Raw genomic sequence first — 16,607 nt, 5'->3', positions numbered from 1 at the left:
CTGTTGTGGCGCTGGACTGGACCCAAAAAGCCCCATAGCTCCATAGAGGCCCATGTACTTCACTGACTGTATTACCTTAATAAACATGGTCATGAATACTTTCTGCTTCCAGTCACTAGTTTAAAGTCTCATTTCTAATGTCATAATATTTTTTTTGGAAAATTATGGTCCCATTTATAAAATAAATGGGACCAATTAGCCTACATGGAAACAAGCATGCACAGAAAGACCAGAATGAACTTCAATTCGAATGAGTGTTTACATGAGTCCACAATTGTTTCAATAGGATTTAAAAATGGAATAAACCGGTCAGTTACATCAGATCTAAGTTTAAATCAGATTGACCATTTTCATTCCGATTTAAGTTTTTGTATGTGTTTACATGAGAACTTTTAATAGGATTTAACTTTTATTCTGAATGAAAAGGGGATTTAACTGTCCATAAACGTAGCCACTGTATTGTTTTTTAATGTCTCTCTCTCTCTCTCTGTGTGTGTGTGTGTGTGTGTGTGTGTGTGTGTGTGTGTGTGTGTGTGTGTGTGTGTGTGTGTGTGTGTGTGTGTGTGTGTGTGTGTGTGTGTGTGTGTGTGTGTGTGTGTGTGTGTGTGTGTGTGTGGGAGATTTATGGCCTGATGTGCAAATAAAACAATAGCAAATAGCAGCTATGCTGCGATTTAAATAGAATTCCAACATTAAGTATTGTGTGTGTCATTCTATGTGTATTTTTTGAAGAATGTGAATACTATTCAGCTATCACATTTTACAAATACTTTCATAAGTTTTGCCTCTTGAAACTTTTTTTTGTCAATTAAATTGTTTGTTCAATAACTTCTCACCTGTTTTTTATTTACGACAAAAGCTGTCTAGGCAGTTCACTGCCCATCTGATCAAGGTGCGAAATTACAATAGTACAATTGAGTAGATATATTTTATGTAAAAGATATATGAAGCAGACATTGTTGCATATGGCCACATTAGTACATTTACTGTACTGCTTGCATTTTTGACTAAAAAAGTATTCAGTCAATCAAGCCGTGAACCCAAATGATAAATGATCGTCACCTTGACTTCAGGATATAATCATAATTTAATGTTGCTTCTGCAAATTTGATCTGCTTGAAATACAAGATTCCTTCCTCTTTCTTTTTGTTGTCCTCCATTCAGCTGCAGACCAGGCAATATGTTTATTTTATCCATACAGTATCAGGGCCTGCAACACTGAAGAAGCCATGTCCCCTAAATCTCTACCCAGTACCCACTGTACCCATGAAGGGCTTTCCCTGCATGCTACCAGCTACAAGGAAGCCAGGGGTCATTAATCCCCACCTCCTGTCAGTCCTCCCCCAGCTTTAGGTGGTGCCAGTGGGATTTGCAAGGATGGATCACTTTACTCTGACAATGCATACAATATTGTGCAGGAGCACATAGCAGTATGTAATGACTCCAACATCAACATTAAAATGTTGTCCTCAGTTGTGGGGGGGGGGGGGGGAAACATGTTGTTATAAAATGTTTTTGCTGTCATCTCAACCATTTTATCATATTCTCTGCATATTTTACATGTTTGGTATAAGTGTCAATTTGGATTTATTCAGAAATTCAGACATAATATTGCAGTGTCTCCAAAAACTCTCTTTATGTCAGATAAGTGACATCATTCAACATTTTAGAAATTGTAATTTTCCCCACTAATGTAATAACATCGTCAACAGTAATAAACTGTATTTTGTCTATATGATAACATAGAATAATACGTAGAGAATTATTTGCTCTGTCAAATATATGGATAAGCTTGCCTTAAAGGGACACTTATTCACCCTTTTTGCATGTCAATGACATTTAGAAGATTTAGAACACTTTCCCGGGGATCATTATGTGTGAAATATGTGGTTTTGGATATTTTAGCAGTGAGCCATGGGCACTGGGCTCACTTCCTTCCTGGACTTCCCATAATGCTTTAGTGCACTGCTCCTCCTTGTAGATAGGGGTATGGGGCTGTCTTACAGCCTGAGACAATGTAGTCCAGGAAGTAAGTTCTTCTAAATCTTCTAAACGTCATATTTTTTTGTAAAAAGGGTGAAGTGTCCCTTTAAAGTCACACAATGCAAAAGGTGTGACCACATTAGCCTAATCTTCAGTATTTCTTTCAGCTGGCTGAATGTGGCCCTTACGAAGCTGAAGGCCCTTGTATGCAGACCTTCTTAAGCCTGGTTGACCTGGTCAGACAGGCCCTCCTGGATTCAACCACATGGTTTGGCTTGTTAACAGCGGTGTGATTTTTGAATCTTCTACTAAAGATTCCCTAAAGGATGGTGACTGGACATTCTGTTGAATGACTCATCTGTACACGAGCACAATTGCACTACCGCTAAGTCAGTGTCACATGTTCTTAAGTTTAAACATAGAATATACATTTGCACAAACCACACTTGTGACCAGAATGCATGTGAATTCCTGTTCCGTCCTTTGACTATATAGAAGTGTCTATTTGTACGTCTCTAAATGTTTTGATGAATTAAACAAGGTGAACCCTCTTGTAAACAAGTGTAGGCCTAATGCTTAATTGGGTCCTCCACTCACAGTTAACAGTCTTGTTAACTGTACTGTAATTCTGCAAACTGTTAATAAATATTTCAATCAATCAATCAAAATCAATAAAGAAGTATGGAAAAACAGGACAGCAACAGACAGAAGCATGATGATGTCACTGAGATGCATAATGCACTACAGTACAAACTGTATGCGACATACAGGTAGTTTCCTGATAGGAGTGTATGTGCAGAGAACACAAACACATGATCAACTTGATGACACATGGTGTGAGTAAGAACAGTTATTATTAAGCAGGCTATACTGTACATGGGATGACAGTCATATGTGGCACAGGCAGTGGCAGGCTGTCCACACCTCCCATCTGCAGGCCTATCCATAGCCCTGTCTGTCTTATGAATAACTGTACCATCTATTATATAAAGCTACTGTAAAGCATTTATGAATAAACCACTGAGCTACTAGATATAGCCTATTCACTCTCACTATCTGTGTTCTGTTCTCAGTCTGCCTATAGCTCAAATTAATTTGACACAGACAGACTAGTGGGCTGTGGAATTTTTATTCGTATCCCCCAATTGAGTGGGCCACTATTAATGTAATACAATACTTCTTCTTTGCACAAACCAACACATTCACCCGCAAAGAGTAGGCCTAAATGCCATAAATGATGGGGTTACGGGGGCTCGTTCATCCCAGCATTCCTGGGCGGGTAGATACACAGCTGTTCGTGTTTACTGTCCAACCACCCAAACAGTGGCTTCTTATAGCAGGGATGGGACTGGAACCGCAATCAGACAAAGCGACCAATTCAGTCCCGTTGGTAATTTCTTGACCATAGTCCAGAATCTGTTTCTCTGTGTAGAAAGAGGCTAAGAGCGTTTAGCCAACAACTTCTTAGGGAAGCCTACTGGACTGAGCTAAAGAGATTCTTTGACTGAGCATTAAAATGAAAGTACTGCCCACCTGCTGCTACTTCCGTCGTATTTCCTGCCTCGGTGGGTGGAGTTGTTGTCTACCTGCAGCGTAGGACCAAAGGTGTTTTTTGAAACAACTACTTCATCAAAATGCCATAATTGTTGGACTTATAACTGATTTGATTCCAGCAAGATCACATTGAAAGTAAGTTCTACTTGGTGGCTATTACATTTTCGATGTGTTAATTAAGCGGTAGATTGCTCACTAAATCGGTTCACTTCAGTAGAAACATCAACATGTTTTTACTTTTGAAAGGGATAGCTTGGCCTAAACTAAAGTAGTCTGACCGAGATAAAGTGAGCTGGTTGTGTTTTTTTAGACAGGTGATAATATTTGTCGGTATCTTGCGCTGGTCAGATTTCGTGTCTGTTACTGTGAGGCGTTTAAATTAAAACGATCAAGTATAGTTTGTCTCGTAACTACAGTGGCTGCATTTTCCGCAACAGGTATGAGCCACCCGCCCCGTACAAACCGGGACAGGAACCGAGAGAGAAACGGGGACAGACATCATCACCGGGACCCCGACCCACATGATGAGAGACATTCACCCAGTGACAGGTTGGCTGTTTTGTCATTATAATATGAATCATCATAGGTAACTGACATAGCTCTCGTCTATAGAAGAGTTCTCATTCTAACGCTATGGACAAGATCTAGATAGCTGATAACGTGTGGGTACACGTTCTATACTGCTAACGTATTCCCCTTTTTCTAACTGTGTGTGTGTGTGTGTGTGTGTGTGTGTGTTTCCATAGATGTGTATATCTGTATGTCTTTAAATGTTTTACATTGAAAATGGAGGACCCTGATGTAAACTAGTGCTTTTTCTGGTTTTATCCTCTTAGCAGTTTTTGTATTGACATGTACCTTCCTTGGACTGTAGTCACTGTACCCAATTTTCTAACTCATTTATTAATCCGATTGCCTCTTCATGCTGTCTCCTCTCCATCTCAAGTTACTAAACCTAACCTTCACCCTTTCAATTTGACACTCAACAGGTCTTCTTCTCGACCCCCATACTACAGAGATTCCACACCACCACCACCTCGCAAACATGATCGGGATGTCCAACGGGAAGAGCATCGTGAATCCAGCTGCAGTAACATATGCTCTAGGAGAGGTAGGCGGTTGGGCAGAAATATGTAGGGAGTAACTGGATGTAGGCTACTGTACTGTCTGCCAGCATGTATGCCTTAATGCCTAATTTGCATTTAGCTGAGATTCACAATGTAGAAGGCATAATACGAAGAAAACATGATGCTCCTCTGATAAACATTGGATGGAGCTAAAATGAAAAAACTCCCATGTTCTAAGCAGAATACTGTCACACAGAGGTTTAGGTTTCCCTCCCAGTGATACCTCCCGCCTTCCCCACTCCCTCCGTCAGGCGACTGGACAAACCGGTTTTCATGTGTTTACAATGCTGTGTCACTTCAGGCAAGGTAGTAACATGACACTTGGAGTGGACCAGGGAGAGAGCCGATAACCTGCCATTGAAGATTGACAGACATACTAATCACATACTTTGACCATTGTCAAGCATAAAGGCTATTTTATACTTGGTTGCACAACATGTCTCGCACAGAAAACAGCAGATCTATGAGCTCACAATGCATCATGCAATGTATTGTGAGCTTGTAGATCTATCCATTGTGTGAGAGACTCCACTTCGCAACTAATTGTAAATCAGGCATAATGAGACAAAAGCTTTTTTCTTTTGGTAGGTTAATGGAATCTTAGTTTGTGAGAGCTTCTTTTGTGTGTGTGTGTTCCGTAGGCATTGTGCTGATCTGCTCTGTGCTGACCAACGCGCTGGTGCTGGTCTGCATAGTGGCAGCTCAGATGGTGACATCCGGTATGTCTGCCATGGGCGGGATGACTAGCTTCAACATCAACTCCAACTTCAACATGCAGGGCACAGAGTTACAGCAGGTTCGAGACCTGGACATGCAGTACAGCCAGATGAGGGCGCCAGGCATTTACGGAGGTATCCCCTTCAGCCTCACCTTCGGGGTGATGTCCCTCCTCTTCGTGGTGTCTGGCAACAAGCCGGCGCACATGCTGTCCTGGAAGATCCTGATCGGGGCGCTGGTGTTCCAGGCAGTGGGGGCGGTGGTGTATGTGGTGGCCGTCGGCCTGTACCTGCACTTCATCATCAAGGTCAATTCCACCGATGTGTGTCAGAAGCGCGAGAGGCTCTACGCACGCAACGGCTACACGTGGATGAACTGCGACGTGGGTGGGGCTGATGCCGGCGTGGCGTTGTTCGGCCTGATCACGACCATACTGTATACGGCTGGGACCGTGGTGACGTTCCAGACCATCCGTGGAGTGAAGCGCTACCGCGAGCAGGAGCAGCAGCATGAGGCCCAGAGGCACCACGCTCGTTCCCACCCACAGAGAGCACCGCTGCAGGCAGCAACCAGCGCTGTGTGAAGGAGACAGGGGATTACAAACATTGGGACGGGTGGCTGTTTTGTAGTAACCTCCTGAATAATTTCCTGTGAATGCTGCCTATGATGAATGGTGTCCCGTCACTTGAGCTGTGTCGCAGGGACCTCTAATTAAATAGACTTTTCAAACTTGTATAATCGTACGAATGAACAAGGTTTTTAATCTGATGTTTACTTTTTTTATGTCAAGTTTTTGATAATGCAATGTACTTTTTAAAACGTTTACCTGAACACAATGTATGCAAATAAACCTGAAATCATGCCACTCACTCAATTCAAACATGTTCTGTACCACTATGCCAAATGATACAGTACATCAAAATGGCCTGAAGGGGGCATCAGATCCCCACACATTTCCATCTCAACTCCATTCCTAAGCCCTGCTATTAGTCACCAGCTCTCCTCCTTTGAAAGGCTTTGTGCCAACTATGAGATCATGCCCTCTGTCACTCGACTGTCACAATGGCCCTCACACACAGCACTAAGGTGATGTAAGGGTTGTCTGCTTGTGTGGTTCCATAATTACTCACAAAGAGCATTCAAGTTGTACATTTTGGTCTGATGATAATGATAATACACAACTTACACATAATGAAGGGTAATCATAACAGCACAGGCTTTGAAATATACAATCACTGGAGGAAGAGATGACCACATAATTAGTTTGCTAAATCAGCCGCCCATACTCTACAAGTTGTAAAGTGGGGCAGAAGTGGCTCAGTGGATAGAGCAGCCATCCGGGAATCAGAAGGTCCCCGGCTCAATCATTAGCTCCCCCAGGCTTTGTGCTGAAGTGTCCCATAGTAAGACACTGCTCCTGTGTGCTGCTGCACTCACTTAGAGCAGCACACTTCTGGGTCAAAATGCAGAAAAGTAATTTCTTCTCTGGGTTTACTAAAAATACCCTTCACCTAGTCTTCCTCTTCCCAAAGAAGTCAAGGACCAACTTTTATTTGAAAACTTAGATTTTTATTATATAGCAAAAAGTAGCTCTTTTGTGCGGTTTGCCATTGTCAAGAAGTCTGCGTAACACTGCTCCAAAAAACATTCATTGAACTGGGTAATGCCCATGGGATCGCCACGCTTTGTCAGCATCCTACCTACCACTGTGCCTCTACTTTAACCCTGAGTTATACTTAGTTGCGTACAGGTGACGCGCACCGAAAACACAATCTACAAGCTCGCAACACATCGCAGTGTGGTGCGGGGTGTGCGACACCCATGTGCAACCAAGTATAGATAAGGCTATAAACTCCACACACCACCCCCGAGGACACACATCTTCGAAACATCAGCCTTTAGAAATAATCATCTTTTCTCTCAGAGAATATTAGTACGCTTCAGTGACTAGGTCACTTGTGAGTATGCAACTCCTAGGAGTTAGTCTAAAACAGGTTCACTAACTCCTATGACTGTAAAGGCCCACAGCCACACTTTACCTCAGGAAATAGCCTCTACATCTCAAGGAACAGCGTGCTCTGCATCAGAAAGTACCGTTGCACATGATGAACTGATCTCAAATTAAATGTTAGATTTTAAAAAAGCATTCAAAGTGCTCCATTCCTGAAATAAAAACATGATAAAAAAAAATCAAATAAATTAAAGGAAGTGTGAGGAACTAATGCTTGAAAAGTGTTATAAAAATTTGCATTGCATTTTCCTGGGCCATAGATTTAGCATTATAAAATTAAAGTAAAACAACAAAACAATAACAGAACAGTCTTTGTGGTCCGTTAACAGTTAGTGTGAGGCAAATGGAATACAGCAAGGGTGTGCTATTGTTGGAGGGAGCAGTAACAAATCGATGCGCTGCAGTGCATCAAATCTCCATCCCTGATACTTGCCTTCTTAAGGCCCGGACAAGAACTTCACATTGAAGACTAATTTATACTTGTGTGTCCGAGTCGCTCTTCAAAAGTAAGAGATTTTTGACGAGCGACACCGTTGTGCAATAGAGTATAAATTGGGCTTTACTGTTGCGCAGGGCATAGCGTTGAGCGCAGAGTTAGAGGGGTGTGACAAAGAAGTCCGCAGGCTTCTGTAAGGTGTGTGCTTGCTGGCTAAGGGGCTGCATGTGCATCTGCTCTTGCTGTTGCTGCTGCTGCTGCTGCTGTTGGATGATCTGTCGGACCTCGTCCTCTAGCTCCGGGGGGATGATGAGCTGGTCATCGGGGTCGGGCTGGGCAGGGGCATTAAAGTAACCCCCCTGCTTGCGGACGGGGGCGTCGGCCGCCTCCTCAATCACGTCCTGGCTCCTCCCCTGGCAGGCCACAGAGCCGTTGGGCCGAGCTCTGCGGCCCAGCGTGCCCGACCACCCCTCACCTCCTAGGCAGGGGGAAGGAGGCCTGGGGACGGGCGATGACGACCGGAATGCCGGAGAGGGCGATGGGGAGGAGGAGGGTAGAGCCGCAAGCTCGGGATGCGAGGTGCCGGGGAGAGGGGTGCATGTGTGGGGTGCTGGGCAGCAGTCCCGTCCATGCAGACAGTGGACGTCAGCTTCCACTTCCACACGGCTGCCGTTAGAGAAGACGCCAGCGATGGGCTCCTCATCCTCACTGTCCAGCCCGTTGTCTGACAGGGCTCCAGAGAATTGCCTCTGGAAAGTGCTGCCGCCGCATGCCTGGCGCCGCGCCCCTCCCCGCCCCGGCAGGGTCAGGTGCGATGCCGGTGGCTCGGCATGGAGCGGCGGCTCCTCCGAAGATGCCGTGGAGCCCACCTCACTGCTCATCTCCGACGTGCTGAACTCACTGCTCAGCTCGCTGACTGTCCCTGAAGAGGCCGGCGGGAGGGGCAGGAGGGCACCATCAGCGCTCGGGTATGGGTGTGCGTTTGTGTGTGCGGGACCAGGGCTGGGCGGCGGTGGTGGAGGCTCACAGAAACAGCAGCAGTCCTCAGTAATGCTCAGCTGGACCACCACGGAGCTGATGCTGTCGGAGCAGCCGTAGCTCTGCGCCAGGGTCACCAGCTTCTTGGCGGCCGCGAGGGCGTCCGGCACGTTCCTCACCGCCTCGACGGCCTCGCTGGGGCTCAGCGTGTCCCACAGGCCCCTGCTGCCCAGCAGGAAGAACTCATCCTGGGGCGTCAGGGTCACCGTAGAGATGTACGGTTGCGGAGTCACAGAGGGGCACAGGAAAGAATAGCCCATAATTCTAGTGGAGTCAGTCACACCGTTGACCTTGTTATCCTGTGTGGGGAGGAGGACCAGGAGACGAGTTACATAACATCCTTTCAGGACGCCCTACGAACTACAGGTCATCGCACAGGTCACACGTATAACAGAACTCTTCTTGTTCATAAATACCTCGGTTATAATGGCATTGTGCTGCCTGACTCTCTGGTACTCGTGCTGCTGTTTGACAGTGTATGCGGTCGAGAGGGGCAGAGCTTTGCCGTTCCGACACAGCACGGCCTGGCATTTGCCCACGTTGGCGGCCGTCAGGGTGAAACAGCCTCCTCGCTCGCTGGGGGCCACCGGGTCGTGTCTGATGTGACACAGGGCTGCGGAGCCGCCCAGCCTCTGGCCTGCTGTACCCAGCTTACTACACACCATCAAAACAAACAACATGATTAAGCTTGTTTTCTAGGTAAAGATGTCAATGACCCATTTTGCATCCCTATTCCCTAGACACTTGTACTCAAACAAAGCTTGGCACCTAAATTAAGCTAAATTTAAGCCAAGTATACACTTTCATCTATAGAAATATTACAGCTATATTTGTTTTTACTAATTCTTTTTACGTGTACACTCCTGTGTATTTACTTATTGTTGATTATTACTGTATTAGTTATGTGCAGCTCTTTGGGACATGATTTGGGATATTGGGATATGTTTAGATCACATTAGGTAAAACCTAAATTGATGGAACTCTAAAGATGCATTATGTGAGTGCATTTTCTTTATCTTCACACTTTATCATACACTGGTATTAATGTGGAACTGTGTGTGTGTGTGTGTGTGTGTGTGTGTGTGTGTGTGTGTGTGTGTGAGTGTGTGTGTGTGTGTGTGTGTGTGTGTGTGTGTGTGTGTGTTAAAGTTCTCAACGGGCCATCATTTATGGCCCGGCCCGACCCTACCTTAACTGGCTCGGCCCGACCCTACCCAAAAAATTACCATAATGTTAAGCCCGAAGCCCGACAAAAGCCTGACAAAAAAAGAAAGAAAAAGAAAACGCCACTAAATGGCGGAGCCATGTTTCAGTGTGAAAGTGAGAACGGAGATCAACGGACTTATCAAAATTCCATACAGTGGTGGTGGTGACTGGTGAGTAAACACGAATAGCAGCTGCAGCTCCCTCCCTTAGTTTCCTCTGAAGTGAAGTTGCTTTACGTGTAGTGTTTAAGTTATACATCACCATGGATCGTTTGGTGACGTTGATTAATAATTAGGTTTTATTCATCGCAGCCAGCTGGGTTAACGAGACTCAGTGCAACATGACGAGAACCTGGCGCTTCAGCTATAGCGTGTGATAATCCGATTGATTTTATAAAACATTTTAAGCATATGGCAACTCACACCGTTCTCTCTACTGTACTGCCTGCGCGCAGTGCAGGACTGCGGGGCGGGCTGCATGCTGCTCTGGCCTCGTACACACTTGCCGGACGGACATGATCTGTTCTGTCTGTGTTTCATGGCCGCCTCAGGCTCAATGCTTTTCCAATGGAAGTCACGTGGTTTGACATGTGTGTACGAGGTCTCTGAGTCTGAAATGCCAGTGCGATGCGACACCCGCCTCCAGTCCTCCTCGTCACAAGTGAATCGCCTAGCGCAGCCCTCTTCATAATAAATACATATATGTATACTCAATCACATTACACAAATAACAGAATTGCTATTTTTATTATAATAACACTCTTTAAAAAAGAAAAAAGAACAAAATCATGGAAAATCACGAGCCAGAGGCTCGGCCCGGCCCGACTAATTAGCATAATGTTTGGGCTCGGCTCGGCCCGATAATGTCGGGTCGGTACCGATCGGGCCAGTTCAGGTTCGGGCAGAGTTTGAGAACTTTAGTGTGTGTGTGTGTGCACACTGTACCTCTGCATGGTGAGGAATGTGGTGCTCATGTAGTCTCCCTGCTTCTGGCTCCTGTGGAGCTCCTCTGCCAGCACATCTCCCATGGTGCATTGCAGCAGGTAGGGCACCTCCACATTCCTGTCTCCATCAAACACTCCATACAGCGCCTCACGGATCCCACAGAAACTGTCCAGGGCCAGGGCTGCCACACACAGTCTGAGAATACACGCACAGGAATAAATATGTTTAGAACAATGTGTTCTAAATAGCAAAAATAGACGACGATCTAAACACTGTGTTGTGAAATGTAAAAGAGCTTTGTGAAATGTAAAAGAGTCAGAAAATGACACGGACTTGTTTTTCACTCCAGAAGCCTCCGTGTAGCCGTGACTCCACACTGCGGGGGCGCCGGGTCCCTCGCTCACACACAGAGACGAGGGAGACGGATCCACTCTGAAACATCGGATGTTACTGTGGAGAGAGAGGAGGAAGCACAGTCAGTTGGTTTAATGAGTAAAAGAGAGAAAAAAAAAGAGGTCACGCTACAATATTCTTAGCTATGCCATTTGTGTTGTATTGTTTGAGTTCGTACTTGAGCAGTTCCAGGCTCTTGTGGTCCAGGTTGAGACGGGGGTTTCCGGTGAGATCCAGCTCCAGGAGTTTAGGAGGAAGGGCCTCTGGCAGAGTTACGTCAGTCAACTCATTACAGCTCAGGTCCACACACTGTCAGAGGAATGCACACGCACACACACACACACACACACACGGCTTAATACACATGGGGGGAGACGCAGGGCCAAAGACCGAGAGACTGATTATAAAACTGGTTCATACGCATAGTTTCATTATATAGATATTCCACTGTTAAACGGATATTAGCTTGCTTATGAGTCTTGATGACTATTTCTATGTATCTGATGTATTACCATTTGTTGTTCTTGCTTACTGTAAATTGCTAGTATAGATTAAGAGTGTCTGCTGAAAATAAAGATTCCCACTGTCCCAGAAATTGTGTATGGTGGCCAGAAGAATGTTAAATACAATAGCTGTTTTACAATAGACCTTTCTTTTAAAGGATAACTTTCTGTGTCAAAATCAAATCTTTATTTTTATGCAACAATATTATATTGCATTTGATCTCATTTAAACTTAGTTTATGCAACTGACCCACATACACACATACGCATGTGTGTGGGAGTAGAGCAGGGTGAGGCCAGATTATATTAGGGGGAAAGTTAACTGTGAGATCACAGAGGATTTCTCCTGAGGCAAAGATGAACACACAGGGACAGCAGTGAAACTGAGAGAGAGAGCTCTAACAGCAACAAAGAGAGAGCTACTCATAGTCATAGAGACATGACCAGAGTCACAGACTGACCCTCTTTCCCTTTACTCAACTCCACTAAGTAATGCAGCACAGTCGTTGACATCAGCTAACAGGAGGGGTTGTATGCAGTTTTGTTTTAAATGACGCTTTTGGCCCGAGCAGCGGCCTAGTGGTCCGAGCACCTAGGCTGGTAATCCAGGTTCAAGTCCTGATCTAGACGACATTTTCTGCATGTCATCCCCCCCCCCCAACCCCCATCTCTCTCGCCCGTTTCCTGTTAACCTACTGTGATCTATCAATAAAAAAGGCAAAAAAAAGCCTAAAAAATATCTAAAAAACAAAAGAAAACGCATTGTAGCTTTTTAATTGTCTTTATTTCACAGCACACAAAAACTTGAGTCTTTCTATGCAGTATGTGTTAACCCCTCGGCTCCATATACTGTACACACATTTCTGGCACTAATGTAAATGTAACATTTCCATTAGCATTTTTCAATTGCCCCACTAGTGAGCGTGCCGACCTATAAGGATGCTGGTTAGCTGGTTCAAACTAAGGCAAATCAGTGCACCCAAGCGCAGCATTCTGCACAGGGTGTCCTTACACAATGAAATAGTAATGCAGTTCAACAATCACAATACAGAGAGCCTACTGTATTTCAACCAATTGCTTGGTCAGAAGAACTACCTGTAGTAATATAAATATTTCATTCCCCTTTTGTCTTTTTTCTCCTTTTTTGGGTGACTTATCTGCGTACCACTCAAGTACCACCACCAGTGGTACACATACCACAGGTTTAGAATCACTGTTATAGGGAAACACTGCAATACAATAGAGTGAATGGCAAATCGACTGGCAAAGTAAGTGGAAAAGTGAGTTTAAAGTAATTTAATGCAATCAGATTTGCAGACTTTTCTGTTTGGATGTATAGACTGTCAAGGCCAGAAAGTAGTTTTTTGCCACTCAGTAGGCATATAACTTAGAAGTCTGATGCATGTGACCATTCTGACCAACCATTCTACCAACCTTGATGTCGGCAAGCTGGAGCACCTCAGGGAACACAGTGATGCAGTTGGAGTGAGCGGAGAGGGTGTGCAGCCGTCGGCAGCTCAGGATGGTGGTGGGCACGGCCCGTAGCCTGTTGCCACTCAGGTCCAGTTCTTCCAGCTGCTCCAAACGTGCCAGTTTACTGCAGAAAGATGTGAAAGAAGATGAGGCAGTGTTTTATACGAGAGCCGTGGGGTTTTATTCTAGGAGACATATTCTGATTCTGATTGATGTGACTCGGAAAAGGGTAGACAATATAACATCACTGTCAGGCATAAAAGTCCTCCCAGTTCGAATGCTATCAATGCAGATTTGAAAGGGACAAAATCACGTTTAATCAGAGCATTGAATGATCTCAGTAGCCGTCTACTGACCTACAAAGATCTCAGTAGCTTTTTGACGGCACAGAGCCGGCGATGTGGAGCGTTCCAGTGCCCCGGTTTGGATTCACATTGTAAACAAGGCCTGTCTCGGCTCCGCGTCCTAGGATAAGCGACTTCCGGTAGACTGGAACTGTGGCTTTTCAAAATAAGAGCTCGACTGGAAGAAATGCTGGCGTGAATTAGATCGTAATTTTTGAGTAGTGCAACCACTCCTACAAGCAGCAATGTCCGTGTACCTGTTTACCTGCATGTGTACCTGTATGTATAAGTGAGCACGAGTATGTGACTTATTTATACCAGTAGGGGGCACCAGAAACAGAGAGAGGGGTATTGCTGTGCCTGCTAATGAGAGAGAGAGAGAGAGAGGGGGGGGGGGGAATTGCACCACTCAGTTCACACGGGTGTGAATTTTCAAGGGTTGGGCCTTTCAAACGGGAAGTGAGGAACGCAGGCGTTGTTGCCTGGATCAACGACAGGTCTCCTCCAGGTCTGCTCAAGAGGGGCACAACAACGCAGATTTATTGAAATTTATTGAAAAGATTCCCAGCACAGGATGAAATCCTCTACGCCAGACTCATAAACAGACATAATATACAAATATTCATGCTCTGTAACAGTTCTTCTGTGTCCTCAGTTGTTATTATAAAACGTTCTGCATGCTGAACTTCCACTCCACACTTCCAATTCAGGTATAACATGCCCTTCAGATTTATTCACAAATACACTGCTTTTTGTTCTTATTGTCTTGATTGACATATAGATCTCTTACTTTTTGTCCTTTTGTTCAAGTAGTCTCAAGCCCAACACACACCGTCTGCGAACGCCGCGCGTCAAAACAGCCGCCTCCGTTATTTTCAATGAACCGATCCCACACCGGCGGCGTCCGACACGCGTTCACGCCTCGCCTGTCGCTCCGATACGCCACTGTTCCATTTTTCCAGGCGTCGCTGCGCACCTAACTTTTCTTCATATTGAATTCGTTCTCACACAGTTTCTAACTCTACGGTAATCTTTTTGTATCTCTGGATCATTACTTTTCATGGCCTTTTTCGGAAGAGAGTTTTTCTCCTTTATTTTCATTTTTGTACTACTACCCAAGGGGAAAGTGTGCTTCCTATTCCATGTCCTGCTCTTGCTATTTGGGACATATTTATCCTCTATTTCTTTCAACTTTAACCCATTCTGACCGGGCACCCATTTTGGTGTCAGCATCATGTTATGCTTTAGCTATTTAAAAATAGCAGATCTACAAGCTCATATCGCGCCACCGAGTGGCGCGATACGAGCTTGTAGGTCTGCTATTTTTGAAAAATCTAAAAAAACGACTGACATTTTTAGAATCTGATCTCAGGTCAGAATGGGTTCATCAGACCAGTGTGTGTCCAGTGGAAAACCTCGTATGAATCTGATCTCAGGTCAGAATGGGTTAACTTTAATAGTCTCCAATTAGCGTTGACATCATAGTCAGCAAAGTATTCCCCCCAGTTAAATATTTCCAGCTATCTGATTGCTGCCTCAAAGTTCCCCTTGTTGTAATTCTTTCTTATTTTTAATTTTTTTCAAATTAAATAGTAATGCCGGACAACGCGTATCGTTGCTGTCAAAACAGTAGCCGTGGCCTGGGCCATGGCTCAGCGGTCCAGGCACCGTGGCTGGTAATCCAGTCTGGCAGTGTGCCGCGGGTTCGACTCCCGATCCCGACGACCTTTACTGCATGTCTCCCCCCCCCCATCTCTCTCCCCATTTCCTGTCAGCCTACTGTCTGTCCCTCCATAAAAAATATAAAATAAAGGCGAAAGCAAAAAAAATAAAACAGTAGCCGTGATTAACACACAGAATGCAGCTACTGCGATCTTGATAGGTCAGTAGACGACTACTGAGCGCATTCAATGGTCTGATTAAACTTGAATGCATTGATAGCATTGTGCATGTGTTCCTGTCAATGCATTGATAGCATTGTGCATGTGTTCCAATGGATGCAATCCAGTTATTTGGTAAATATTTATAAACCTCATAGACAGACTTATCCACTTTCAACCAGTGACAAAAAACAAAAATATTATAATTTGAACGACACTGTCAATGTGATGAAGTATAAAATAGGGCATTTAGTCCATGGGCCAGACCAGATATCGGTACCACTCAGGGTGACGAAGGTTACTTATATTTTTTTCAAAGATCTATGTCTGTAGATGATATTTTGGTATGATAGACCTTCCAGAGTGGTAGCTAAATCATAGTTATCACCTCATGAAGTATACCCGCCCCTTCAAGAAATTGCATTTCAGATACTGGTACATATCCTGCTTTAGACTCGTGTCCAGGACATCTGTCAATGCTTCACAACATTGTCTCTGGTATCATTTTAAAGGGGACAATGTAATCTTTCATTCAAGATAAAATGTGATCCTTTCTGACCAATATAGAGGTTACTAGAACTCCTTGAACTGTAAAAACCTAGGCGAAAAATACAATTTCCGCCTAAATTATATACTATCTTTTAGCCCTGTGTCATCTAGGAGCAACAGGGACACAAAATTCAAAGTCTACAACACGCTCAGGACCATAAGGATTCAGAAAATGTATAATATGCCTATACTATCTCTTGCCATGGGTGATTGTGAGCCTTAAATTGGAAGAGCAGTACAAGTACATGATTTTCGCCTAAGCAATATAGAATTGGGAGTCGGGAGTCGGGTTCAGATCCCCGAACCTGGAAGGCGGAGACAGGCGCCGCGAGGCGCCCAGTGCGGTAACGCAAACGACCCTGGAGAAGCCGGCGGCAGCCCCGGGAAGAGTTCTCTTTTCTTTGTGAAGGGCAGGGCGCCCTGGAATGGGTTCGTCCCGAGAGAGGGGC

The 16,607-nt window shown here is 44.8% G+C and overlaps 2 protein-coding genes across 3 annotated transcripts in view; one reads left to right on the top strand and one right to left on the bottom strand.

The window, feature by feature from the left end:
* Positions 1-3,420: 3,420 nt before the first annotated feature.
* On the top strand, positions 3,421-6,240 carry LOC310860106 (MARVEL domain-containing protein 3). 2 transcript variants are annotated; one of them, XM_083766872.1, is made up of 4 exons: positions 3,421-3,672; positions 3,975-4,086; positions 4,554-4,648; positions 5,306-6,240. In XM_083766872.1, exons 2-4 carry the CDS (start codon positions 3,977-3,979, stop codon positions 5,962-5,964), a joined length of 864 nt encoding a protein of 287 aa, XP_083622998.1. In that variant the 5' UTR covers positions 3,421-3,672; positions 3,975-3,976; the 3' UTR covers positions 5,965-6,240. The 2 variants fall into 2 exon arrangements, with proteins under 2 accessions (XP_083622998.1, XP_083622997.1); XM_083766871.1 differs by having other exon boundaries at positions 3,424-3,672; positions 4,527-4,648.
* A 736-nt stretch (positions 6,241-6,976) lies between these two features.
* LOC310860421 (PH domain leucine-rich repeat-containing protein phosphatase 1-like) overlaps positions 6,977-16,607 on the bottom strand; it is a 31,671-nt gene continuing 22,040 nt past the window's right edge. Inside the window, exons 12-17 of the mRNA XM_083767308.1 lie at positions 13,347-13,509; positions 11,588-11,718; positions 11,350-11,466; positions 11,017-11,211; positions 9,283-9,520; positions 6,977-9,165 (exon numbers count right to left, since the gene is read on the bottom strand). Coding sequence (XP_083623434.1) covers positions 7,987-9,165; positions 9,283-9,520; positions 11,017-11,211; positions 11,350-11,466; positions 11,588-11,718; positions 13,347-13,509 — 2,023 coding nt within the window. The 3' untranslated portion in view covers positions 6,977-7,986. The remainder of the gene's footprint in view (positions 9,166-9,282; positions 9,521-11,016; positions 11,212-11,349; positions 11,467-11,587; positions 11,719-13,346; positions 13,510-16,607) is intronic.

Source organism: Protomyctophum parallelum, assembly GCF_964188405.1.
Source record: "Protomyctophum parallelum genome assembly, chromosome: 6".
In the NCBI taxonomy this organism is placed as follows: domain Eukaryota; kingdom Metazoa; phylum Chordata; class Actinopteri; order Myctophiformes; family Myctophidae; genus Protomyctophum; species Protomyctophum parallelum.
The sequence above is the reverse complement of the archived record's forward strand: the minus strand, read 5'-3'. Positions and strand labels throughout refer to the sequence as shown.

Coding starts and splice junctions, on each gene's coding strand:
- LOC310860106 (XM_083766871.1), top strand. CDS start 3,977: ATGAGCCACCCGCCCCGTACAAACCGGGACAGGAACCGAGAGAGAAAC. Junction 4,087..4,526: donor AGACATTCACCCAGTGACAG/GTTGGCTGTTTT, acceptor GACACTCAACAG/GTCTTCTTCTCGACCCCCAT. Junction 4,649..5,305: donor TAACATATGCTCTAGGAGAG/GTAGGCGGTTGG, acceptor TGTGTTCCGTAG/GCATTGTGCTGATCTGCTCT.